Below are 26,491 nucleotides of genomic sequence, written 5' to 3'. Positions count from 1 at the left end.
GAACATGATTTGAAGAAACAATCATGGGTTTGGTGATGACTCGTAACAAATAATATGAATGGGAAAACATAGGAAACTTACACATTTTATGGATTCCTGCATTATAGGGAATTTCTAGTAAAAAATGTCAACAAGGTGTTTCTTGGGTTTAATGTATTTTTCATACCAGTTGATTTATCTCTTTAAAGTAATACATTTGTTGAAAGGAAGAGGCTTTTCAGGTCACAATTTCAAATAGTTTCATTAAAAAAAGTCTTTAAGATGTATATATATTTTAAATGTATATGTTTTCTTATGTTTTTGCGGGTATTTATATGTATGGTATTTAGGTTTCTTCGGGTATTTTCCCACGTCTTAATATTTGTGCTTTTATTATAGCGATGTTTCGGCAGAATCTCATCTGCCATTCTCAGGCTTGTGTATTGGGTTCTTTTTAATCTTGTGTGTCAGGCTTAGCAGCTGTTTTTTGTTTTTTACTTGGGTGAATAGTGAAACCACATCGAAACTTACTAGCAGGTCTCTTTGTTCCACGTGTAGATTTTTGATCATTTCTAAGTGATATGAGTTTTGTACATGTGAAGCTGCTGCTTCAGCATGGGGCTGTAGTTGTTTTGCTAGGTATTTGGCCAGGTTTTGCAGTGGTGCTCCTGTGGAGCTGACTATGGGTCTTAGAGGTATGCCTTCTTTGGGTATTTTGGGCTGCTAAGCCTGACACACAAGATTAAAAGGAACCCAATACACAAGCCTGAGGATGGCAGATGAGATTCTGCCGAAATGTCACCATAATAAAAGCACAAATATTAAGACGTGGGAAAATACCTGAAGAAACCTAAATACCATTTAAATGTATATGTATATATTTTAAATAAAAACTATGGTTTAAAATTCCTAGTGCTGTATTTGGTAGCCCTTAATAGACAAATATATCCACTACTAAAACTCTCCTGTTTTGTCTGTTTGTAACTTTCAATTGGGTGAAATGGTGCATCACAGGGCAACAATTTTTGAATCGATGTATCTCAAATGGACTCCCTTAAATAATATGTCTGAAATCCCCTTGGACTGAACTTTGATAAAGTTGTGGCCATTTCAGTATTGCCATGCTATCACAGTCACCTGTGGTCATGTCATCATTTCTAACATCCCTGCATGCTTTTTACAAGTGGGGAAGCCTAAAGAGTGCTGAAAATTGCTCCCCATCTCACTGATTTTTTTTTGTCTGCCCATGGTAATTCTTTTTATCTGTTTAGGTAAGGAAATTTCTCTGAAATGAGGACCCAGTAAGTCCTGGGTTGTCTAAACCTAAAGGAAGGGGCAAGGGGACATTACTAATGTACTGACCTAGAAAGGAAGCATGTCTTACCCTTGAACAATCTGATCTGTGTTCCTGTTCTTTAGGTAACAGACACGAAGATGGAACCCAAAGTGACTCAGAGGATCAAGTAGTACCACCTAAGCCAGAGAAAGAGACAGTTAGCAATGAGAATATAATGGAGCAAGCCAAACTCCAGCGCCAAATTCGACGTGATCCCCAGGAAATGCTGCACAACCAGCAAGCTTTTGTCATTGAGTTCTTTGACGATGACATGCCTCGGAAGAAAAGATCACAGTCTTTTACACACAGTGGCCATTCTACCCAAAATGAAGTCGATCCCACCCTGAAGACGAAAGTTGAAAAACGCAAAATTACAGTGCCAGCTGAGAAACCAGGAAGTTCTATGCCCTCCCAACATCCGCCTGCAACAGGAACCAAAGGGCCAAGCAATGCATTCACCACTCCAAGAGCAGGCTCCTTCAGAAGGGAGAAAGCAGATGAGCGGATCAGCCCTTCCTCATCCTCCACATCACGAACACCTGTAAAAAGTCATGGGAGTGTTGGAAGAAAGTCAAAATTAGCTCAAGATTTTGCTGCTGAATGTTTAAGGGAAAGCGCTCAAGCGACTCAGCCCAACATTGAAAAGCCCCCTCCTGTGCCAACACCACTAAATTCACGGACAGTAATTGTTCCAACAGCACCAGAAACAATTCCTCCACCAATTGCTGATCCTAAATTGGCCAAAGCTAGGAAACAGGAAGAGGAAGATAGTTTGAGTGAAACAGGCACTTACACTATTGAAACCGAATCACAGGATAAAGAAGTGGAAGAAGCTCGAAAAATGATTGATCAGGTAACCTCATATTTATTAGAAACAAAAGGAATTAGTGCATCTTTATCATTTGGAGTTTCCTAACCAAAACTTTGGGGTAAGAGTGGTAAGGCCTGGTACATCCACTAAAGTGCTGCTGACCAACTAAATTAATAGAATTGATAGTCTTTCCTTGGGCCCTCTTGCATTTGCTCATGAGTTTACTTGCTCTTGCACTGCAATAAATAAGGAAAATTCTAAACTGGTTTTCTTTTTATCAAGCTTGGTTTGATAGCAACCAAACCCTTCTTTGATGAAAACCCAGATTAACTTTGTGCAACTAAAACTATTGGGAAAGCCACCCTTAAGTAAGGCATTAATGGAGAACGGTGTTAGGAATTGATAGTCACTTAACAGTTGGGTTGGAAATATATAAACTAGGATAGACATTTAATACTGTCTCTTTAAGGGAATGCTAAAATTGTAATTGGGTGTGGTTCCTCAAACGGCCAAAGGATTTGTGTATGTAAGAGACAAGGAGGTGGGATCATACAAACCCTGTGACTGAATCCTGATCTGATAATCCTGACTGAAAATGTCATGTCTGCACTGGAACAAAAAGTTGCAGTAGCTAAGTCTTAATTCTAATGTATAGCAGGGAAGGTGATATGCTTGCCTTATCAAGGAAATGGGTGGCAAATAATTCAATAAGTAAGTAAATAAGCTTGATTAGGGGTTTGTATCTTTTACACAAAATTAAAAAAAATCATTGAAAGGTAGAAGGGTATTGGGGCTGTGTTGTGTTATATGCAATATTCAAAAGAGCTGAATTTCTATTTTTCTTAGCTAGGCTTATGCAACTTGTAACTTTCCAGTCAAATGTGACTGTTCAAGCATCTTGACCTGCTGATGCTTTCTGCTGGTAGTCAAAAGATACAATGCTGTGCCACTAATCTCACTTCAGTTAGGGAACAATGCAAATTTTAAAACAAGCTAGGTTAAAAAAAAGTGGGAAAGTACTTAGAAACAGGGCACTCAACCAAACTGCAATCAGTAGACAAACAGCCTTATATCCTATTTCTAGATATATAAAAAGTTATAATTAATTCTTAATTAATTAGTTAGTTAATTTCCATGCAAGTAACTGCTTTCCAGGGAATTCAGCTATGAAGAGAATTTGGTATAGTAGCTACAATAAGTTAAAACTACATAGGAACTGGAATATCGTGAGTATTAGGCCACTCTTTGGCACGAAAGCCTGCTGAGTGGCTTTCAGCCAGTGACTCACTCAGTCTACAAAGTTGTTGTATGGAAGGTGGGATCATTTTGCATGCCGCCTTGAGCTGCACCAAATAAGGGTAGGAGGTTGTAATTACAATAGCTGCTCTCCCCCTCAGAGAAGTGTCTAACTTTCCTGAGATACAAACCATTGCCACGCAAGAGATTTCATTTTCCTTCATCATCCCCACATGATAATGTTATCTAGCATGGGAATGATATTTGCAACTATGAAATATAACTAACAATACAACAGGCTAACTTTGAATTACGTGCATTCTCCTGTGTATGTGTGTATATTTTCTTATGGCTTATTCAAGAAACCCTGTGAACTATTATAGCAGTTTTGCCTCTTTGGGGTTTGATCAATTTGGCCTTGCATGAACTGCAAGAATAGGGGGATTGTAAACATCTAGTTGGACAGGTACATTCTGGTTGATAATGGCAGGCTGGGTAGACATGTATTGTGTAATAATTAATAATCCAGTATCAATTTGGAATGCATTTTGCTATTCTAAACTAATGCTTTCTTATGCAAAAATAGATAAAATATGGTAAAAAAAGATGTGAAAGGAGCAGGCACCCTGATGATCCCTCATAATTTAAATTACAGTGCCGCTTTTATATTCTCCCATCATCTCAGCCTAAGGATTGACAGTGGTGGACCTGGAAGCTCAAAATATCAGGAAGGCCGTTTGCCTTTTCCAGTTTTTCCATGGTGACACATTTCTCTGATTCATTCCATATTGGACTAATAATTGCAAGAGTAACATCCTTGTCACCTGATAGCTGCCTGATTGAACCTCATTTGCTTGCTTCTGGCCTTCCAGATCTTGACATGCCAAGATGAAAAAAATCTGCAAGAAAGTGACTCTCAACCTGTTAACCTAGAATTGAAGATGAATCGGTATGAGGATGTTAAGGAGGAATTTGTTTAAGCTTCCTTTGTCTTTCTCGTTACCAGGTTTTTGGTGTTTTGGAGTCTCCTGAATTTTCCAGAATTTCTTCAACCTTCAGGCCAGTTATAAAAGGTGAAAAAGAAGAATTAGGGCACAATCATGTGCTTGGGGAAAATGGCTCAACTCCAAAGGTGACAATGATGCAGGTCATTGCGTCCAAAGTGGCAAGTGGTCATCATGCAGATATGCAGGTACAGTGGATATGTATCAATAGAATCTAACTTCTTGTTCACCTGCACACTTGGCCTGAATGTTTAAATGAATAGAACTGCAATTAATGTTAACACAATTTTTAAAGAATGTTTCCTTTTGATGTAATTGATGGTAATCAAAAGCTTGAATTTACAAAAGTTTGGATTTACATATAACTTACAGTAGGATGTTTTGTTGATGTTACACAGGTAAGTAATATCTTTTTGCCTCAAAAAGTGCACAAAATGGATTTGTAGTTAGAGATGCTTGAAATGATCAATTACAAAAAAGAAACAAATATATATGTGAGCTGCCTAGACTAATGTGCAGATTGGAATGTGTTTAAAGTGGGTTTTTACCTTTTTGCAATACATTGCACAGGTTGTTGTTTTTTTTAAGCTAATTTAAATACATAGCCAGTTATAAATTCTAGGAAAAAGTATTTGGAAATATAACCTCCAGTGTGCAATTTATTGCAGAAAGTGAATAATTCTAATGGATTAGAATTAACCCCTAATTTTTTGAAATGCTCTAATAACCTTAAAATATTTAAGACTTCAGGTCCATATCCACTTACTTTGGAATAACTCAATGGGTCTTATTTTTGAGTTTATGTACAGAGACTAATATTTTTAATTGCATTCTTTTACATCTGCATACCCAGAAATTTCATAGCAGTGTAAATCAATACAAATGTCTGTACTTTATAACCAATCTATGTTAATATTACAGATACAAGATAATTTCAATAAACTAAGTCCACCCCTTACATTACTTCAGTCTTCTATTATTTTAAAACTAAGGTTTTGATCTATGGCTGATTTTTTTAATATAGAATTTATTACTTTGATGCTAATATAAGTGTACTGATTTGGACTTTTCCAGCCTAGGTTTGAAATACATGATTTCAATGTTTAAATAAATATGATATTAATAAACGCTACTAGAGAGTTCTTGTTGACTTTTAAAGGTTCTTACCATTTTGTAACTATCATGAAATACAAGCTCATATTTGCTCTTAGACTTCAATTGCTATCAGTAATCAGTTTGATTCTTATATTCATTGCCTTGGATGAAGAAGTCGGGAGCAATTTTGGAGTACCTAGAAAAACATGAAAGGAGGAGCGAACTGAAGAGGGATTGAAGAGGAAAAAAAATCTTTTCTCCACTGAAGCTTCCACTGATCCCTAACTTTCCTTCAAAACTCAGATCTGAATCCAACAAAGCAGTTACTTATGAATATCTAGCTAGAGTGGAATTTTAAAATGCCACACTAAAGTTTGGTTAATCTTGTTTTAACCATGTCACATCTTTCTCCTTTTGCAGATGTCATCTTCAGCCCAAAGCAGCCAAAAATGGGTCTCAAGATGGGCAAGCCTTGCAGATAGCTACCCAGGCTCAGGTTCTGCCCCTGTAGCTGGGGAGGCCGAGCAGGGTTCCTTCTGCCAGGTTAGCACAGGTAGGTAAAGCAACTGATGTCATTCTCGCATTTCAAAAGGTTTTAATTGTATAAAATCCCCTTGTTTCTGTACCCATTTTCCATTGTTTTAAATATAGGTTTATATTCCAAACTTATAATTCAATGTTCCTAAACTGGTTATTTTTGCTGGTAAGAATTCTTTTATATAGGAGGAAGTATCAAACTATGTGATACCTGAAGAACTTCCCCCATGTCCAAATGTGAGTAGCTTCTGCTTTGGAATTCAAATTGGCTAGTAATGCAAAACTTTCAGTATGGAAGTGATATGATCAAAGTAAACTACTTTACGGGTGTATTTTGTATCAATGTAATTTTTTCAGCTCAAGGTTTATTTATTAGTTTAAATTTATAGGTTGTCCATTTGTCAATAACTCTGGTTGTCTTACAAGAATTAGCATATATTACATTGCAATATTTTAGATGGAATGTAGATAATTTAAAAATGGGCACAGTTGACACACTAAATTAAATGCCAAGTTTTCCTTTCACAGCATATAGTTAAAGCAGCTAGCCCATGCTGTGAATCAGGTTTTTCAGAAGAATGTAACTTATTCATGAATCATTGCATTCCTTTATAATATAGGATCCCTACTGACAACAAAATCTCCATTGTTTCTTGATTCAGCCTCAGGTTATTCATCTCTGCCATCTCACCATCTCATTTAGCCAATATTAAAGAGTATCAATCAGCCATTTGGAGTTAGATTTTATAAAATAGTAGAGATGAGTGTCACTATTAACATTTCACTCCAGAGGACCCTTCCCAATGAGACTACACAAAAACAGGATAGAAATCTGTGGGACTTCACAGGTCCATTATTTGTAGATTCATTCACTTCATAGTATCTGGACACAAACTGATAGAAAAGATTGGAAATGTTGCAATACAATGACTTCAAGTCTCAGTTCTGTCAAGTTGTTCAGAAATATGCCATAATCTATGGTATTAGAAGTTGCCTTGAAATCCGACAGAATTCATTTGATGAAGTTAAGCTTAAAAATATTGTATCCTACAATTTGAGCTTGATGAAATAGCCTTTTCATACCGCCATATTTTACACATGTCAAAACATTTCTGGAAAAGGGAGAGATGAAATACCTTCAAAGCATACATTTTAAAGCAGAATTTAGTTGTTCTCCATGCATCAAAACACTAAACATGGAAACAAGTTTTCTATGTCAGTTCCCTTCTTTCCTGACTCTTCTCACATGTAATGTGATTGAATTTATTTATGAAGCTTTCTGGAAGATTTTAGAATTCTAGAAAACCAGTTCTAAAATCTTGCCAAAAAACTCCATGGAAGGAAGAAGCATATTTCAGTAGTACTTTTCTCTACAGTGGGACAAAGACACAAGGCTAAGTACTCAAGAAAGATAGAGATGACACAAACCTGTCTATCTTTGTATACAAGACATCCTAATTTTTGTGTTTAATGACTGTCTCCCTATCTTTCTCAGAAAAGGATTCTGGTTCTAGAATGGGAGAACCTGAGATTTCAGTGGCATCACGGACCAGACGACTTCTTCCTCAACTCCCTCCAGGTGAAAAATTGGAAAGTCCAACACCAACTGTTTTAATTTGTCATGAGACCTTTCCTGAAGTTTCCCAAAGGAACTTTAGTAATGATTTCAGGGAAGAAATATATGTGGATTCTGATAGTCGATTATTAACTCAGGAAGATTTGGATCCAGATAGCCTTAGTGATGCCAGCAAATCTGATGACGGTATCAACTTGGAAAAAGGTAGAAAAAGCCAAGATGGCACCAAAATGTCTGAACAGAATCGAATAAGGGCCGAAAGTGCAAAGTCTAGAAGTTCTCCGTGTCCTATGCCAAGACTTTCAGGATTGAGAGCATTAAGTGATCCACTGTCAACATCTTTTTATATCGGGGATGAAGCAGAAGAGATTGGGGTTCCTTCAAAGCTTACTTCAAGCATACCTCCTCCTCCTGAAATAGACAAAGAAGAACCTCCTTTCAGGTATGGAAAGACACCTGCCAAAGGAATGAACAATGCCTGTCTTTACTCAAATGGAAAAATGGTTATGTCATTACACCAGGGACTACCAGAACAACAAGCTGTAGCCACAAAAGAAATTTCATCTTTTGTTAGGCAAGAGAGTTTTACCAAAGAGAAGTCAAGCAGCAACATTCCTCAAAACAGGCTACCGCATATCTCAAGTCATCCTCTACTTAAAGATCTTGAGGTCACAAGAGCAAATCGTATGGACTATAATCCTGAGACCCATCTCCTTCTTAAAGACACTGAAACTGCTCTGGCAGCCTTGGAAGCCAAAATTCTTTGTCAAACTCACCAGCTCGATGCTCCAGAAAATCCTTCTGGGCAGTTAGAAGACTCTTTATCTGGAGAGTCTGATGTGGACACTGCCAGCACTGTCAGCTTGGTAAGTGGTAAAAATCTGCCAAGTCACCCACCAAAACAAAAATCGGCGACACCTTTACAGAAAGAGAGGTCATCATCCACATCACCTGGCCAAGAGCAAAATATTCAAGCTAGTGCACGTGACAGGCTTTCAGAAAAACGGAAAGCAATTCCACCTGAGGCTGGGAGCAAAGGTGAAAACGCAAGGCGTTTTCAAGTGAAACACAGTGTAGGAACAAGCGCATCTCAGGATTATACAGATGATGAGAGAAGTAGCAGCCTCCCGTATTTGCCTCCAAATGAAATAGCCTCCTCTGATCAAGAACAACCACCCTCAAGGCCTCTTTCTAAAAAGAAGCCTTTCTCACAGTCAACCAAAGAAGATCACGGCAAGGTAACCACAACAGTGCAAAAGATTCAACAAGTTCTTACCCGGTCAAATAGTCTATCGACCCCAAGGCCCACGAGAGCCTCCAAACTTCGCCGAGCCCGGTTAGGAGATAACTCAGACAATGAGAGTGCCGACACGGAGAAGACAGCAACACATCCTGAAGGAACCACAGCATCTTCCAAGCAACCCGTAGAGGCCAAGAAGCTCTCAAGGCTTGACATTCTTGCCATGCCAAGGAAACGGGCAGGATCTTTCACAGTGCCAAGTGACTCTGAGAGTGCCCCACCAAAGCCAACCTTTTCTGGGCGCAGTGCAGAGTCTTACTATTCTACTCGAAAACCGCTTGTGTCAGAAGCTAAAAATGCTGTTAAGAAAACAGCATCAGTGGTAGCTGCTTCCAAGCAATCTTTCAGCAGGACACGTTCCAGCAGTGTGAAATATGCCTCTACCGCCAGTGAGTAATTGGGTCTTTGCACTTTTTTCCCCTTTATATTTATGATTTTCCAGCACAAATTGCCTAAGTTATGCAAAAGATAACGGAGATGACTCTAACCCCTTGTCATAATATAATCCTTCATATTTTTACTTTTTGTATTTGAATAATCAAAACAGAATTCTTTTCTTATTGATTTATCTCAAATCTCAAATGCTATTAAAATGCAGCTGTCATGTTCAGAGTCACTGTGTCTCCATCCTGCATGTCCAGCCTCTTATCATTTCCATCATACTCTTCTGAATAGCTTCTGAGATAAGGCACTGATAAAATGCTTCTACTTGTGGATAGGAAAACAATGGTTGTATTTCCTCATTATCCTTCTTTTGAATTTTTTATGGCTCATGAAAGTGCCAAAACTGCATATTTTTCACTCAAGCAATTTATGGGAAATCATAAATCTCCCTCCAGTGTCTTCTAAATTAGAATTCTAGATTATACTAGCAAAATAGGTGTGATATAAGTCACTTAGTGAGACAGGTAGCATGTACATTTAATAAATAATAAAAAACTGTATAGCTTCAAATGGCAAGGCAGCTATAATTGACATGGTCTCTTCTGTAGTGGATTATATTCACAGAAAAGACAATTTGTCAGTGTAGCACATTTCATCCGATATGCATGCATAGTTCGAGTCATATCAGTGTAGGATGAGGTAAGCAACGCTATGTTCTCCAGATATTTTGGATTGCACTTCCCATAATTTTTGCCTGTAGCAATAATATCTGGGGCCAATAGGAGTTGACATCCCAAAATTCTGAAGGCACCAAATTCCCTATCCTGAATGTAAAGAAACTTCCTGTCAAGCTGCATTATTTTACTAACCAACTCCTGTGTTTTTTATTTAGCACTGGGAGAAATCGAAAGTATAAGAAATGATTAAATTTGAGGTATCCCAAGGAATGAGTTTGGAACTTGCAGAACCTTTTATTTATAAGTAATTTCAGTTTTTCTCTTGTGAATATTTAAGGCAAGTGCTGTTCAAATGAATTAAAGCCTTTGAATGACACCACATATACACGAACTATATAAATAATAGTGCATATGATGGACAGTAAGGATCCAAAGTTATGGATCATTGTATTTGGGAGCAAAGCTACTTATTTCAATTTTTACCTCAATCTTAATTTTGCCTAATTTCTTTCAAATGAATTGGTTTCTGTCTTCTAGTGTTTTGCAGCAATGGCTAACAAGTTTTATTGTAAAAGTTAAGATTGGGAGTCCACACCAATCATCTCATAACTAATATTTCTATCCTAACTAATGTCCTATAGGTTGTGGACTTTCTATTTCATCTGCATTGACTCTAGTTTGCAGAATGGCAGTTCTACAAGTGTTTCAGCATTCAGTCTTAACTAATAGCCTATATAACATGGTTTTGTCTCTTGTGAATTCATTTTGAGGTGGGTGAGACACAAATAAACATAGATAACTTTAAACCCAGTGTTATTTTAGATAAAGGAACCTCACATAGCAATTCTGAATCATTACTTTCCCAAAACAGATTGCATTGCTGCTGAAGTCTGTAATTTAAAGATATTCTCCAAATCGTTGCTTTTCTAATAGATTTATAGCAGCCATAGAGTTTGGGTGCTAAGGGAGCTGCAGTCCAGCAGCTCTGGAAGTTACAGACAGTCCTCAGCTTATAACCATTTGTTTAGTAATTAAAGATGCAGCAGTACTGAAAAAGGGACTTGTGACCATTTTTCAAACTTTTACAGCCATTGTAGCATCCCCATGGTCATGTGATCAAAATTTAGCCACTTAGCAACTAGCACGTTTTATGACAGTTGTAGTGTCCTGGTATCATGTGATCACCTTTTGCGACCTTAGGACAAGCAAAGCCAATGGGGAAACCAGATTCACGTAATAACTGTGTTACCAATTTAACAATTGCAGTGATTTAGTTAACAACAGTAGGAAGAAAAGTCATAAAATGGGGCAAAACTCACTTAACAGCTGTCTTGCTTAGCAACGGAAATGTGAGGCTCAGTTGTGGTTGTACATCAAGGACTATCTGTACATGGTACAAAAATAAAATAAATGGATTAGTCCATCAGTAAATGCAACCAGTAAATGCAACCATGGAAATTGATTTCGGCAGGCCTTTGCCTTTAACTCTTCATCGTTATGTACAGTGTGAAGGCCACACACAGTCCCACAGATTTAATTATCTTGTATACAACATGCGAGACTACCAAGTTACCCTTCTTGCACAGTTTTCTTTTTCACTCACTGCCTGTTTACGCAGTCAGTAATTCTGAAGTAATTAATTCCCCATTGTTTGTTAACGAGTCTTAATTGCTGGATGATATAAATTAAAATTAAACAAAAAGACTTGGAAAGTTGATGTCGTCTACAGGTTACTGTTCTTTGCGGAGATAAATAGCCATGTAGTACCACTTGTGTCTGTTGCCTTAAGCTTTTAGTTTAATAGAGATTGGAGCTCAGGGTAAAGCCTGAGGAATAAGTTTTATTCCTGAGGAATTCAGGAATAAAAGCTCTTTTGAAAGGCTTGATTTTCATTTCTGGCATCTCAGAAGATGAACACTTAAAATTTCTTCCTAGCAGTTGGACAATTGCTGTAAGTTAATGTAGATAGTATCGAAAGCAAGCTAGATTGGTTAGCTATTGAGGAGTTTCCTGGGCTTCAACATATAGTGTTGCAAGGTGCAGAGTCACTCAATAGTGAGATGGGTGACATATAAATTTAATAAATATAAACAAGGCAATTCAGAATCAAATGGGTCATTCCATAGCAAAAGAAAAAAAAGTATAAACCTTATTTAAAATAAAGGCTTAGGCTCACTGGCTTTCTTCTAAATTTTCTTCACCGCCATGCTGTCCCAGCCGCTATAAAATGCAGACTTAGATTTGAGGTTCAATCTAAAAAAAATTAATTTTTGCTTTATTTTTTTTTCTTTTTGCAGTTTCTATAGTCAATATTTTAGCTGTAAACATACTACTGAGACGATTGAACCATTGTTTTATTAAAACTGTTATCTTCATTTTCAAACCTCTTATAAGCTGCTTTGGGAAGTTTGAAACCACAGAGTAAAAAATAGCAATGCTGAATTGAATACCAATTTAAGGAACCTGGTAGTTTGCTCCTTACCAGCACTGATGCTGTTAGCTAGATTGGGTAATGAAACATCTGCAAGAAAACAGACAAGCTCAGAGATCACCAAGGACCTCTCATTTCATCCCTGAGCTACAAATATTCCCCTTTATTGGAACCTGTAGTATTCCTGACTGTGTAAACAAGCCAACCATTTCTGCTTTTCCTGCTGACCTTAGAGCTACTTATTTGTACTTGGAAATGGAACCATCTGAAATTAAAGATTCCTAAGATGAATACATGGAAGACTAACTTGCCTAATTGTCTCTCTTGGGGCTTCCGTGCATGTTGAGATGAAAAACCTATGCCACGTGTAGAAAAAGCCTACCGTGTCAAAGTTTACGGTTACATATACATCTACCTTGCAAAATATTTTTCATTCATTGATAATGATTAATTTAACTTATGACAACAGACAGATGGGGTGGTGGTGACCATTTTTACCACACATTTCATCACACATTTGTACTTGATCTGATGAATTATTCCTACTGCTTGAGAGTTGATATAAATTGGTTCTTAACCCTATAGGATTAATTGCTTCTCCCTGGTTGTCTGCCTGTAGCTCTATTCAAGTGTTGGCTATATGAGGAATTAGCAAATGTAGAGCGTGGGTCAGTGTGAAACAGCTCATCACCAATATTTTGTGCCCTAACTCTACCCATAATCTTTGCACATTAGATAAAACTTGCAGAAAGGAAACCAGCCAAAGCTTCCTGTACAACAGGAATTGGCAGAATGTGTGCAGTTTGGAATATTGGTTTCTTTCCCAATGCGTATGTCATTGCAATGAAGCCAAGCCTTGTTCTACCCAATTGAGGGTCTGGGGAAAGGGATCCAGTTGAGCATATAATCAGGTCAACTTCCAAATGGAATAATATCTCTTCACTGGGGAGCATGTTTTATCAAGTAATGATGAAAAACATTAGCAAGTGACCACCAGATGATTGGAAATAAACCATATGACAGATGTGTGATAAGTGTGTGATAATTGGGTCATCTACATCCATTCCAGCTAAAGTGCAAGCTATTTGATTTTCACCTATTAAAAATCTCTTCCATCCCATGGTATGCACAGAAGTTTTCTTATCTCTTCTTTTCTTGGGCTGATTGCATTTGTGTTATGGCTTTTTTGAAGTCTTGTCTTTACTTTTCTTCAATTTTTTCTTCCTTACCACCACCTAAAAACCAATTCATTTTATATAAGCTTCGAGGCGGCGGCATCAGGGCTCAGATTATACTTCCACTTCCGAGGAGGAGTATGGCTCAAATCACAGTTCCCCTAAACACAAACGCTCCCATACCTCAACAGCCACCCAGACTCCCAGAACCCGCGGCTCCGGGTTGAATAAACAGAAGCATAGCAACAGCCGAGAGATGGAAGATGAAGATGATGGTGAACAGGATCCCTACAGTTTCATTGTGCAGACTGCAGAGATAGCAGAAATAGCCAGGTGAGACAGTTTGGCAAAACTTTGAGCAATGGATCAAATAGTGGGAGTGGGCCCAGATGAGAAAGAATTACATTGAATCCAAAGAGAAACTACTCGTGTTTTTTCCGAAAATAAGATAGGATCTTGTTTTCTTGGACCCCAAAATAAGCACTAGGGCTTATTTTGGGAGGGGTCTTATCCCCCCCCCCCCAATGTACAGGAGGCCCTCTTCTTCTGCTTGCTTGCGGTAGGGTAGGAGGCCATGTGGTGCCACTGCCACGAGGCAAGCGGGTGAAACTGCACCACACACCCTGCACCAGCTTACCTCAGGGCCCTGCAGCCATGCCTCGACACCTGCCTTGTGTTGTGACCACGGCATCAACATGCCACTTGGCCTCTATTGCATCCGCAAGCAAGCAGCAGTGGGTCCACAGGACATGGGCTCCAGCACATGGCTGATGGTACTGCTGTTGCAAGACAATTGTCTTGGCCTGGCTGCGAGGGCCCTGAGGTAAGCTGGTCTGGGGCACATTGGGCAGCTCCATCACCATCCTGCCTGGCCTCATGGCCATGGTACTACGAGCAACCAGATGAAATGGGCAGCTGGCCGGCTGCACAGGCTCTTAAGTAGGGCTTATTTGGGGGGTAGAACTTATATTGGGTGCGCATTAAAACATGCTAGATCTTATTTTTGGGGAAACAGTAGTTTGGCGTTAAATGAACCACTATGGTAAGAGTGTTATACAGTGATTTTACAGCACTTTTTAGCATTTGTTTTAGTGGTGCCTCATATCTCCTACTATCGACAACACAAGCTTGTCATAACTGAGAACTGGTTCATGTTACCATGCCTATCAAAAATAACAGGAAAAAGAAATTGTGCTTTTCCATTCAGCTGCTGCTTCAGAAGTGCAAAATAATCAGCCCTGTGCATCTCCCACCCAAGAATGGATAGCCTGTGTTTTTGGCAATCCTTGGGGCTTCCACAGAGTGGCTTAGTTGAAAATCGCAGGTTCTTTTGTTGATATTTTTAGGTGTGGGACTTGCAAAATTGTAACAGAGGCTATATAATAGGCAATCTATAGTCCTGCCATTTTTTATCTGCAGCTTGCCTCAAAAGCTATTAAGTTTTTACCTCCTTCAACATGTTTCAGTTTAGGAAAATGCAAACGTATCTAATTATTCTATCAGTTTAAAATAGTAAGTTGAAATGATTGTATGGCAGTGATTATATGATTAAAAGACAGGTTCCAATTCTGGAAAACCTAACGTTGTAGAATTGGATTTAAAAACATAAACCAGAACATTTAGAATTAAGTCCTACAGCATTTTTCACAATTGCATTTTTATTCTCAGATATATTGAATGATTTGTTTATTCCAAGTAAGGGAGCATGGCAGGTAATACAACTACTTGGAATAGGTGGAAAACCTCAAAGCCGTTGCCCCTTTGCTTTTGCTTCAGCAGTTGATTGGGAATATGATCTCCTACTAGCTCAATGGTCAATTCAAGGACCCTTGTTCTGTTGGTTCCATATCCCTGCTGGACTACAGGACAGAGTGGTGCCTGAAATCTGAAATCCTGAGTGACAATACTAAGTTGGATAGATCAAATTTAGGTTCAACATATAACTGTTTTCTAAGTACTTTGTGATTTTTGATGTCCTATGGCAAGGGTCTTCAAACTTCGCAAGTTTAAGACTTGTGGACTTCAACTCCCAGAATTCCTGAACTAACATGATTGGAGGAGGAATTCTGGGAGTTGAAGTCCACAAGTCTTAAAGCTGTCAAGTTTGAAGTCCCCTGTCCTATTGTATACTCACCCCCAATTTGACTCATTAGATCACAGTGTAATATAGATTTTGGGACTATAACTACCTTTTCTTTTGCCATTCTGGCTGAGATTGGTGAGAATGAAAATCTGGAAGGCACTTGTTGTATATCCTTTATAGCAATTTTCTTCTGGACATAAGTACAGGTCTTCAATAAAACTCTTTTTATGACCCTGTAATCCAGGGCTGTCAAACTCCCGGCCTGCGGTCATGCACTGGCCATGCCCATGCCCGGTTTAGCGAGGGAGGAAAAAGTCCTGATACATCATGTGATGCCACTGTAATGATGTGAGTTTGACACCCCTGCTGTAATCCCTTAATTCAGGATAGACTTGGGTCACTGAACCAACTGAGCATTTACTGTACGGATGCCTTTCTGATACTTAAATGGTGTTTGCATCAGATATTTTTAGGTTGTGCCCTAGGAGAGAAACATTTCCTGCTACCTAGGATTGAACTCTAAACCTTCTGAGTGAGAGATGAGCATCTTCACCACTAGGCCGTCATGCTGCTCAAATACAGTTCTTCAATATCAAGCAGAAAATATTACATGAAAAACAATTTTTATAGTTTTTAAATAACAAAACTAGACACTGTGTTTTTTCTAATTGAATAACATTAGTATCTAGATTAGATTTTAGATGCTTCCATGTCAGGAATCCTTCTCTCTGAACTCTTTAACATCTATTTATTTGCTTTGTAGGAGACAGAAAGTTCCTTCTAGTTTTGAATAATAATAATGCATTGTATTAAAGTTTATCAGTCCTGCTTAAAGTGTTCATGCCATTCTTCTAGATTAAGCCAGACTTTGGTAAAAGATGTAGCAATCCTTGCTCGAGAGATTCATGATGTTGCTGGAGATGGCGATTCCCAGAGCTCATCTGGAACAGGCCCAAGTACTGCCCACAGTTCTGTGCCTAATACCCCTGCTTCAACCATCTCGGCAAGAGAAGAGGTATGGAAGCTCTTCATTGACTAGATGTCCATCCTTATTCATAATAAAGCATTCAATTACTTTCATATGCAAACAAGGTTATCTCTATAGATGGTTATTCTGTGCTGAAGTGGTAAACTGCTTACAACATACCCGTGTTGCTAAGTAACAGAATTTGGTAATGAAACAACTGATTTTAGAATTTCATAAGGTATTTTGCAGTTTGTGGCAAAAAAATTGTCACCCTAAAACCCCACAACTTGGAAGAGAGGGTTTTTTTTTAGCGATGCTTGGATAAACCATTGTGTTAAACTTGTATAAAAAGCACAGCCAAGAAAAACATGACTCATGGATTCAAGTCATACGTGATCCATATGAACATTGTAATATTTTTGGAATGTGCCTTCCAGCATGGGTGAAGGGACAGCATTAAAAAAAGCACTGGAGAAGTTAATGCTCCATTGATAATTGGAGGAAGAGATTACAAAAATTTTGTAGGACTGTTCCTCTAAATTTTCCTCGGGATGGCAGACCTTTTGCATATTGAATGTGTCAGCTTGTTTTTTTTTAATGTGTTTAACCCATTCGTTGGCTTTATCCAAACCCAAAATTAAAATAAACCCAGAAGATCAACTGTATGTATTTAAATTACCATATGTGTTCACCATCAAGATCTAAAACTATCCCTTGTGATTATAGAAATGAGCCCAGTTGGGACCAGATTAACATTTAGGCATTTAAATGGAATTGATTGAAAGATTCTGCTTTCTATTCTGGAGAAATCTGCCTCTGTTCTCCTATCTCCAGCCTTGGGCAGTTGGTTGAAGAAGAGGACCTCCATGGTCTCTTCCAAGCCTATGATTCACTCCCAATACTGTCCACTGTCCAGAATGTTTGAAACCCAGACTGCACTTTGTATTATTGTTACTACTACTAATACAGTATTGCATTGTTACATTAGCCACAATGCTATTGCAAAATAGTTTGCTACCAATTTACCAGTTCTGTTGTAGGACATGCTCATGCTCTTCCCAAGATGTGCCACAGGGGGCAAGTTGGTTTTGTCATAGGACGGTTTTGCTCAGTGGTGGAGTTCAGCCAGTTTTCACCAGTTTGGGAGAACTGATTGCTAAGTTTCTGAGCAGTTTGGTGAACTGATTGTTGGAAGAAATCATTAGGGCAGAGAACCAGTTGTTAAATTATTTAAATCCCACCACTGGTTTTGCCAAATATCAGCTGCATTTATTTGTGTTTAAGGCTATGAGATCTAGGTTGCAAAAATTGAGATGACCACTAGATGGACGCAGAGAGTTATAGAAATCTTACGGTTCTCTGGTAGCACTAGATGCGATTGGAATTGTTATTTCTTCGATTTGATTTGGCCTTTTTGATTGTGCTATCCTGTACTTTGCATTTAATTCTTCTAATCTTATGGTCAGCACTGACTGCTCTGTATCCCTCCCTCCCTCTCTTCCTTTCTTTCAATACAGATTGCTCATTCATCTTTGCAGGCAGCAATTCCATATCAGGTGCATTTTCTTTCCCACTATGTTCTGCTTTAAAATCTTTTTGTGTTCTGTAAATATTTCTTTCTTTATTTCATTTTTTTCATTCTTTTCAGCTTTCTTACTTTTTCTTTTCCTTCTTTTGATCTTAAATTTTCTTTCACCAAGATTTAGAGCTGAACCCCCATATTTTTCCTCACCTACTTATATTCAAATAAACATCGAACTTAAAAAGTTGGTGCCTAAGGAATTACAGATAGTCCTTGACTTGTGACCGCAATTGAGCCCAGAATTACAGTTCTGAGTCATGCCAGTTGTGAAGCAGGTCATCATGTGACCGATGTGATTTCATGACATTTTTTGTGATGGTCATTAAGTAGGTGGCCATAAATCAAGCACCATGGTGGTTAAGTGAACACTGTGGTCGCTAAACAAACCCATTGTTCACCCATTGGTTTTTGCTGGAAACTAGAAGTATTAACTAGTGAGCTGCAGATAAGTGCAGCCCAATTGCTAAACGGCTAAAACGTGATCACCTGACCGGAGAGGTATGTGTGGCCTGGATGCTGCAATTTTGAACCCAGGTCATAAGTGCCTTTTGGGGTGTTCATTGTAAGTTTGAATGGTCATTAAGCGAGGACTACCCGTACTCAGTTGGGAATGATCATTTCTTCTCCCTAGAACTCATTACCTCCACATGACCCGCATACATTGGATAAAACCTTGTCACGGTATGGGCAAGTTCAGATGTCACACACTTATTGTGTTTGTTGAATGTGCAGAAGGGAAGGCATATCTGCTACCTTTGCCCTTCGGATGTTTATGCATTCAGAGAAGCCTTGTCTGAGCAACCTATCATACACAATTGCAACTGCATGCATATACAGGTTTATTCTTGCAATTGGGAATCCTGCCCTGTTTGTATTCCTTGTTTATATCTCGCAGGTTTCCAGTCAGTCTTCCAGGATTCTGAAGTTGGAAGAAGAGCCTCTAGGAATAGAACCATTGTAGGAGCTTTAGTAAAATTGCAAATATGTATTTCTAAAAAACTCCATAACTAAAAACTGTGGCCTTGCTAGGACTATGCACATGGAAATTTTAAGTGCATTTCATGTTCATGTTTCCTAAATAGCAAAAACAAAAACAAAACCCTTATCTAAAGGAAATTTTAATTGATAAAGTGACTAAGTCCATTGAATGTGGACTGTCTTCTACAGTTGTATAATTTTTAATGTAACATTTCATCTGATGCTACTTAGTGCTTTGAAAAGAGATTCTAATATTTTGGAATGATTGAATAGTACTAGTAATATGTATTATATTGAAAGCTGGTGAAAATGACACTCTTATATTGGATACTACAATATTCACTAAAGACGTGATATCATTTCTAGTGTGAATTTTGCCACCATTTTCAGGCAGTGATGTTGAGCTGTAGTAAGTAAACAAACTACTTGAGTCACTGGGTAAATTGTGCAATGCTTTATAGAAATGAAGGGGACAAACTCAACACCAGGTGTCATTTTTCAGTAGCTTCTCTGCATGTAATGTGTTGGTCCCACTTAGATGAAGAAGAAGACTGGTATTAGAAGATCACACCAAAGTTGCTTGTTATTTCCTTCTTATATTGTCAACTAGATAATTCAATTTAGCATTTATTTTTTATTCTTAAGCTGGTACAGCATATACCAGAAGCAAGTCTAAACTTCCAAAAGGTGCCTCCTGGTTCATTGGAATTCCGTGATTTTGACCAAAATATGAATGACAGCCGGGAGGAGGATATCACAAAAAGAACACGGATAAGAAACAGGGAAGAGGCAAGTGTATTTCCATTTCATGGAAGTATAGGAAATTAAATTCCTCCATGTCTTAAGATATGACCATATGAAACTACTTCTGAATGAGATCATCAGTTCCATGAATAACTGGGTGAAGGTTAGCAAAAATAATCATGTTAAAAATTCTGTCTTTGAAATTTGTTTTGGTGATTGTATTCCAGGTGATCTTTGACAATTTGATGCTAAACCCTGTTTCCCAGTTATCTCATACCATTCGGGAAAATACAGAAAATTTGGCAGAGAAAATGAAGTGAGTATATGGTGCCAATCTATATGGCTCTCTTATGTAACCACTTATGGAACCTGGAGACTAGCATTTCATACCAGAGTTAGCAAAATGACATTGATTAATACTGGTTCTCAATTTATAAGAGAATTGAAATGGGCATTTGTACCTTGGTTAGGATTATTAAGTTTTATATCATAATCTTGAACATGGCTCCTTGAATTCTTTGAACTTATTTCAAATAATCATGCTTGGAATTTATCCAATAAGATTTAAATATTAATAATTAACTTACTTTTTAAATCAATTAACTGACTGAATATGTTTTCAAATGGCCAGTATTTCAGTATAGATAATTCGGTATAGATAATTTGTAGCATTCAGGTATACTGAAGCGTAGGGTATAAAGATACACATATAAAAAGACTGTGGTTAAATTACTACTTTGGAAGTAACAACATTAATGTGTTTGTATCAGAATTCTGTTCCAGAATACTGAGAGGACATGGGAAGAAATGGAAGCCAAAATTAATTCTGAAAATGAAGTGCCAATTTTAAAGACATCAAACAAGGTGGGAAATCACTTTGTTAAATTATGTGCTTTGCAATCTTGCTATTAAAAATATGCATTGATGACATTGTTGGATTTATATATACAAACGTTTAAATTATGGAATGAATCTGAAAGACAAAAATAAAAATGTGGGATTAGTTTAGGATTTGGATTTTAATCTTATTTCTTTTGTATATTTTTACTTTTGAAGAAGCATGTAAGTAAACATATTCTACTGACAAGATTCACACTGTGGAACTCAGCACTTCAATTTTAATATAATATAATGAAAACTAAAAAGAGTTTTAAAATTGAAATCTAGTTGTAAATCTTTAAAGGTAAATTTAAAGAAAACATTTTGGTATATGCTGTTTAAAACAAGATTGATCAAGTACGAAACCAGGTATAAATTGGTTTAATTGAATTTTTTAAAATGTACATAACAGGCTTAGTTTGCTAAAGTTCATCAGTGTTTATTTTTTTTAATTTAGGAAATCAGCTCTATTTTGAAGGAGCTTCGCAGAGTCCAAAAACAACTTGAAGGTTTGTGGTACTTGCCTTCATAATTCTTTGTTTTTAATGTAAATGATTAGTTTAAATAGATATGATTAAGTTTTAAAAAGAGAAAGCTGGAGATGTTGCAACATGCCATGTGTCGGAGTGTAAAACAAGACTTACTTTGGTCTTCAGATAAAACAAAATGCCAAGCAACTTCAAGTGAGAATAATTATATATCTGCGCTCAAGAAGTTTCAACTGGTGTAGAACGCAAGCAGTTGCTTGGTGCATATGCCATTACTGCTTCATGAGCTGCACTGGTTGCCAGTATGCTTTTATCTACAATTCAGGATACTTCAATTCAATTCATCTTTAAAACCCTTCATGGCTTAGAACAGAACCCATTTACTAATGGGACCATCTGTCCTCAATTGTCTCTACCTGTCTAGCAGGAGTGGTATGCTCCATGTACTCTCAATTAAGGAGTATCCATAAGGCCTTTGAGATTTGGTTTTGTCCCCAACCCCAGGGCCCAAGGCATATGATAGAGCCTATCTCCAAGCTACTGTATATGGATACAGTAATTAGTTGGATGATGCCTAACTACTATGTATTTTATTTTTATATTGTGTATTTTATGTATTTTATTGTAAGCCACCTAGAGTCACATATATGAGAGGGGCAGCTATACAAATCAAAACAGTATAATTCAGTCTTTGCAAAGCAGCCATCACAGAATGAGCTTTCATAGCATTAAATTATCTGCCAGGAGATTATGCTTCTGAAATAGAAGCTGTTCACTGTCCATGTGCTCAGTTGCTCAGGTATCAAACATCAAGTGAAAAAGTACGGTGGGATTTAGTCAGAGGACTGATCATGCTTCTTTTTTCCCTTTTGGCAGTTATAAATGCCATCATCGACCCAAGCGGGAACTTGGATTTGCTCACCAACAACAAGACCTGTTCTGTGCTACAACCTGAAGCAGCTAAAGTCAGGACTGCCAACAACACTTCTGGATCTGTGTTGGAGTCTTTGTCACCTGTCAAGAAAATGAATTATACTCAGAAATCGAACTTTGGGTCTACTGGCCTGCAGGATAAAACATTTGTTCCAGCTGGGGAGAAATATGTGATCTGACAGAATATTTTCTATTGCTTATCTTGTAGTATGTCATTTACTGTGGCGTTTAGTATTGCATATGAGTTGTGTGTGAGTGGCTGTGGGCAAGTCCACGTGGAACAGTTGTTTAGATTGTTAGCACATTGCACAAAATGGGGGAAAAGGTACAATCTCTGCTATGTGGGCAGTTGAAGTCTGGGTGAAACCCTTTGTGAGGAAAAAAGGCTAATGGTGTGGAACAACAGATCCACAAGAGATTTTTTTTTAACAAAGCAATTCGGTGTGCCATTCTTCTATTGTGCCATAACAAAGCAGACCTTGCATATTGTTCATTCTCTATTGCTGAAGCTCTGATACGTTCTCAGATATAGCCTTTTCATAGCAATTGGTTGAGTTGTATATAGAATCCATTTTGAAAATACACTTTTTGAGACAGTGGATAGCTGGTGCTGTATAATTAATTTTAAATACGGAGTATTCAAATGGTTTGGTCAGGATTTATTTTTAATACTGTCAGGTAAAATGAGGCAACATAGCTTACTTTTACAAATTCAGGAGCAGTTGCCCGAAAAATGTCTTCGAGGAGGAAGCAAAGATGATATTGAATAATTTTGCTTCCAGTCATACAGCTTTCACTGTTCTACTGGTTAAAAGAGTGGAGACAAGAGAGCTGTGAATATTGCTGTATTGTTTTCTGTATGTGATTCATTTGAAAAATTCCAAATAAGTAGTTCTGTAGGAGAGGATTCAATGACCAAATCAGGATTTTGTATAGCCAGGTTGCCAAATTCTTACTGTATCATGTCAGTCTCCATATAACAAATGGTTTGTGTGCTCTGAATATTTTTTTCTTATTCTATCTAAAGAGGGGCATAAGAATAAATGTTCCACAACTGGGCAAGTAGTCAGAATGTCTCCCCAGCACTTTGGTAATAAGATTTACACATAGTCTTTTTAACCATGGCCTGTTAAATAAGCCAGAATATCTGAACTGACAGAAGACTCATCTATAAACCACAGTAGTAACATGATCACAACTTGCTAAGCCACCATGTGGCTTGTTTGATGTGGGTTTAGCATGATGCTTAAGCTTAAGCCCAAGAGTGGATACTTGTGCTTAACCCAATTATGTGGATCTCATTTTATGTAGATGAGCCACTTTGGAACATGCACAGCCTTGTGCAGTTTATGGCTTAGTAGAATTTTGGGTGGGGACAGTTTAAATGCATTCTTTAAAACTTTAAGCCAATATTCCTAGTTGTGTAAGTGTACATTGGGGAGGGAGAAGGGAAGAGGGGGGCTCTGCAAAGCTTAAGGCACAGGTAACAATTTTGCCTATAAATTGCACAGTAACACAATGTATTTCCAAATCATGGCTCAGGCTACTTTAGTGATGGCAGATATCATCTCCCTTTTGGAACACAGGCAGAGCAGAAAAATATAGTTTGGCTGCTAGGCAGAAAAAAAGTTGCTCATCCTGGCTTGTTGTGTAGTATGGATCTAAGCTAACCACAACTCAGCATGTGTATACTTGGTCTGAATCTCACTGACATTCACGCACTATTTAAAGAGCAGAAAGGTACAGGCCTTTTTTGTACCTCTAGGAAAACAGTTTTGAGCAGTAAAAAACAGACTTTCTCCATATCCTTCTAGTTTCAGGGTGCTGGGGGTGGATTTTCAACAAGGCATGCTCAACATGCCCCCATGAGATGATCCTCTCATGCTCAGTTTAGTATTAATGGGCATCCCACGGAAAATGGGAAAAGTATCATGTTGTATCAGTAGACCAGATTTTCTCAACCTTGACTGCTTGAAGGTGTGGTTGAAGCATTGACAGTTTGCAGCTTGAAGTTACTCTGACTGGAAAATTCACACATCTTCAGATTGCCAAAGTTGAGAAACCCTGCAGTAGATGTTATGCTGAACTTTTAGTTCTAGCAAAGAATGGATTTCTCTGACCTCCAGAGCTGGTCATACCATATCCCTTTCCACTCCAAATTATAAGATGCGGACTATCAAAAAGTTGCCACAAAAAATAGTGATATTGTAGCTGTTGCCTTAAAATTGCTCAAATGAATGTAGATCTTGGGATATATCTTGGAAATTATACAACACAGTTTTAGTTTAATGTAGTTTCTAGGAGAATGTAAATAAACTAATTTGCTCCAATATTCAGTGTTATCCAACATCCCTGTGCTGGGAATTTGAGCACCTAAGAATAAAAAGCATGAATTAAAATTTACCTCCTCCATTGTCTAGCCACAAAACAATTTCTAATATTGGTGCCACCCTTTCTTGAATCTCGATGCTAAAACTTGTTTGGCTGATGATGTGTCAAGTGAGTAGTGCAGTATTATAATTGTTTTATGACTGGCCATTATAAACTTAATACCAATATCAAGAATAACTTTGCAAACATTTTTAAACACCCATTTTTCCAATTAAAATGAATTGTCCACTTGTCAAATCAGCAATGGTTTAAAGAACAGCACTGTTATCTATTTGAAGTGCTTATTGATATCAGTTGACACAGGGAAATCTTTTATAACATTCACTTCATTTTTAAATAATCATTGAAGACCACCAGATTAAATACAGTTGAGAAGTGAATTCAGTTAAGAAATGAATGCAGTGCATAATTTTATCAGGGAAAAATGGAGAACTATTGTATTGACAGTAATTTATTCAGGTCTGGAAATGATGGATAGTGTGGATATATCCTACAGAGCAGCGGTCCCCAACCTTGGCCTGGTGGGGAGAGGGGAACCAGGTTGTGTGAGTGGTAGGCTGGCACACAGCTCAACTTGCATGAGCGGTGGGCCGGCGCACACCCACATGCGCATACAGCTTGAGCAAGTTGAGCTGCGTGCACGGGTGTATATGCACTGACCCACTGCTCTCACAAGTCGAGAGTGTGCACTTGTGCACCAGCCTGCTACTTGTGCAGTCCGCTTATGAATAGGTCATGGACCGGTAGTGGGTGCAGCCTGGGAGTTGGGGACCCCTGCTATGGAGAACATGTTTAAAATGTTAAATTCTAGAAGTAAAATTCTTTTGGAAAATGAATAAAAAATTCAATTTAGTTACTCAGAGGAAATCTTTGGTATCCAGTTGGATTTTACTTGATTGTGCACGGGTTTAAATAATGTAAATGCTGCTATTGATATTGAGGCACCAAATAAAAGTTGCCAGTACTTTTCCCATTAGAAACGGATCCAGTTACAGATTCATTTATACAGCTTCTGTTTAATTGTACCTAATGGTCCCTTGTAAACTTGTCTCTGAGTCATAGAGATGTCACATGTCAATTCTTGCTTCTCATCAAGTTTTTCCACCATCTCTTAAGAACCCAAACCTTGAAAATACATCAAAAATCTTCACCTCAATTATTGATGTCACACTAGTCCATTTTTGCCAGCACCAAGTCTACATTAATTATCTTCCAAATATACTGTTGCAGAAAGAGGGACTGAGTTTTGAGTAAGCTTAGAAAAAGCTTAGAATAAACCCTAGAAAAGCAGTTTTAAATTTATGTCATCTTCTCAGTCAACTTTCCCCAATAGAATGAATTGCAAATGCATATAATTCTCAAAGTTCCCAGGCAACATGTATTTGGGGACTTCTAGAAAATGCAAGCTTAACACATGAGGAAGGATGTTCACATCTGTGTATACGTTTCATAAATATTCAAGCCTAAGGTGAGATGTTTGTCCTACTCCAGTGCTACATCTATGTGTTAACATCTAGAAGACATGGACATAGAAGTCTGGTTTGCTCACAGGTAGCAAAAAAGACTTGGGCTTAACCTACACATAAAATTAAAAATTGAAACAAACTAAGGTTATACAGTTAATATGTTACAAATAGATTGCATATTACTTCTGATACACTTAAGTCAAAGAAGACGCCATGTGGCTTTGATATTCTCATATTGGATCCCTCTAGTGCAATATGCATACAACCCGTTAAACATTTAATCCCAGTATGTGGGTACAATCTAGGTGCCATTTATTTGATTTTCTAGTTAGCAGAAAGTCAAATAAACGGGACCTACTTGTTGATACACAGTTTTTTTATTTAATTAAAACTTTTATATTTGACTAGACAGTTTCAAAGGATTAGAAAGCCCAGATCA

General features: G+C 37.8%; 1 protein-coding gene across 7 annotated transcripts in view; it reads left to right on the top strand.

The window, feature by feature from the left end:
- CEP170B (centrosomal protein 170B) overlaps positions 1-24,525 on the top strand; it is a 62,641-nt gene extending 38,116 nt beyond the window's left edge. For 4 of the 7 annotated variants that reach the window (XM_087922272.1, XM_087922273.1, XM_087922275.1 and 1 more), the window contains exons 9-19: positions 1,399-2,168; positions 4,369-4,554; positions 5,882-6,014; positions 7,494-9,263; positions 13,628-13,874; positions 16,480-16,639; positions 19,797-19,940; positions 20,123-20,211; positions 20,666-20,759; positions 21,232-21,283; positions 22,139-24,525. In XM_087922272.1, coding sequence (XP_087778398.1) covers positions 1,399-2,168; positions 4,369-4,554; positions 5,882-6,014; positions 7,494-9,263; positions 13,628-13,874; positions 16,480-16,639; positions 19,797-19,940; positions 20,123-20,211; positions 20,666-20,759; positions 21,232-21,283; positions 22,139-22,374 — 3,881 coding nt within the window. In that variant the 3' untranslated portion in view covers positions 22,375-24,525. The remainder of the gene's footprint in view (positions 1-1,398; positions 2,169-4,368; positions 4,555-5,881; positions 6,015-7,493; positions 9,264-13,627; positions 13,875-16,479; positions 16,640-19,796; positions 19,941-20,122; positions 20,212-20,665; positions 20,760-21,231; positions 21,284-22,138) is intronic. The other 3 variants (XM_087922276.1, XM_087922279.1, XM_087922277.1) reach the window with 3 other exon arrangements.
- The last annotated feature ends 1,966 nt before the right edge of the window (positions 24,526-26,491 follow it).

Source organism: Pseudonaja textilis, chromosome 1 (genome assembly GCF_049901715.1).
Source record: "Pseudonaja textilis isolate UNSWEBS1 chromosome 1, rPseTex1.2, whole genome shotgun sequence".
Taxonomy (NCBI): Eukaryota; Metazoa; Chordata; class Lepidosauria; order Squamata; family Elapidae; genus Pseudonaja; species Pseudonaja textilis.
The sequence above is the reverse complement of the archived record's forward strand: the minus strand, read 5'-3'. Positions and strand labels throughout refer to the sequence as shown.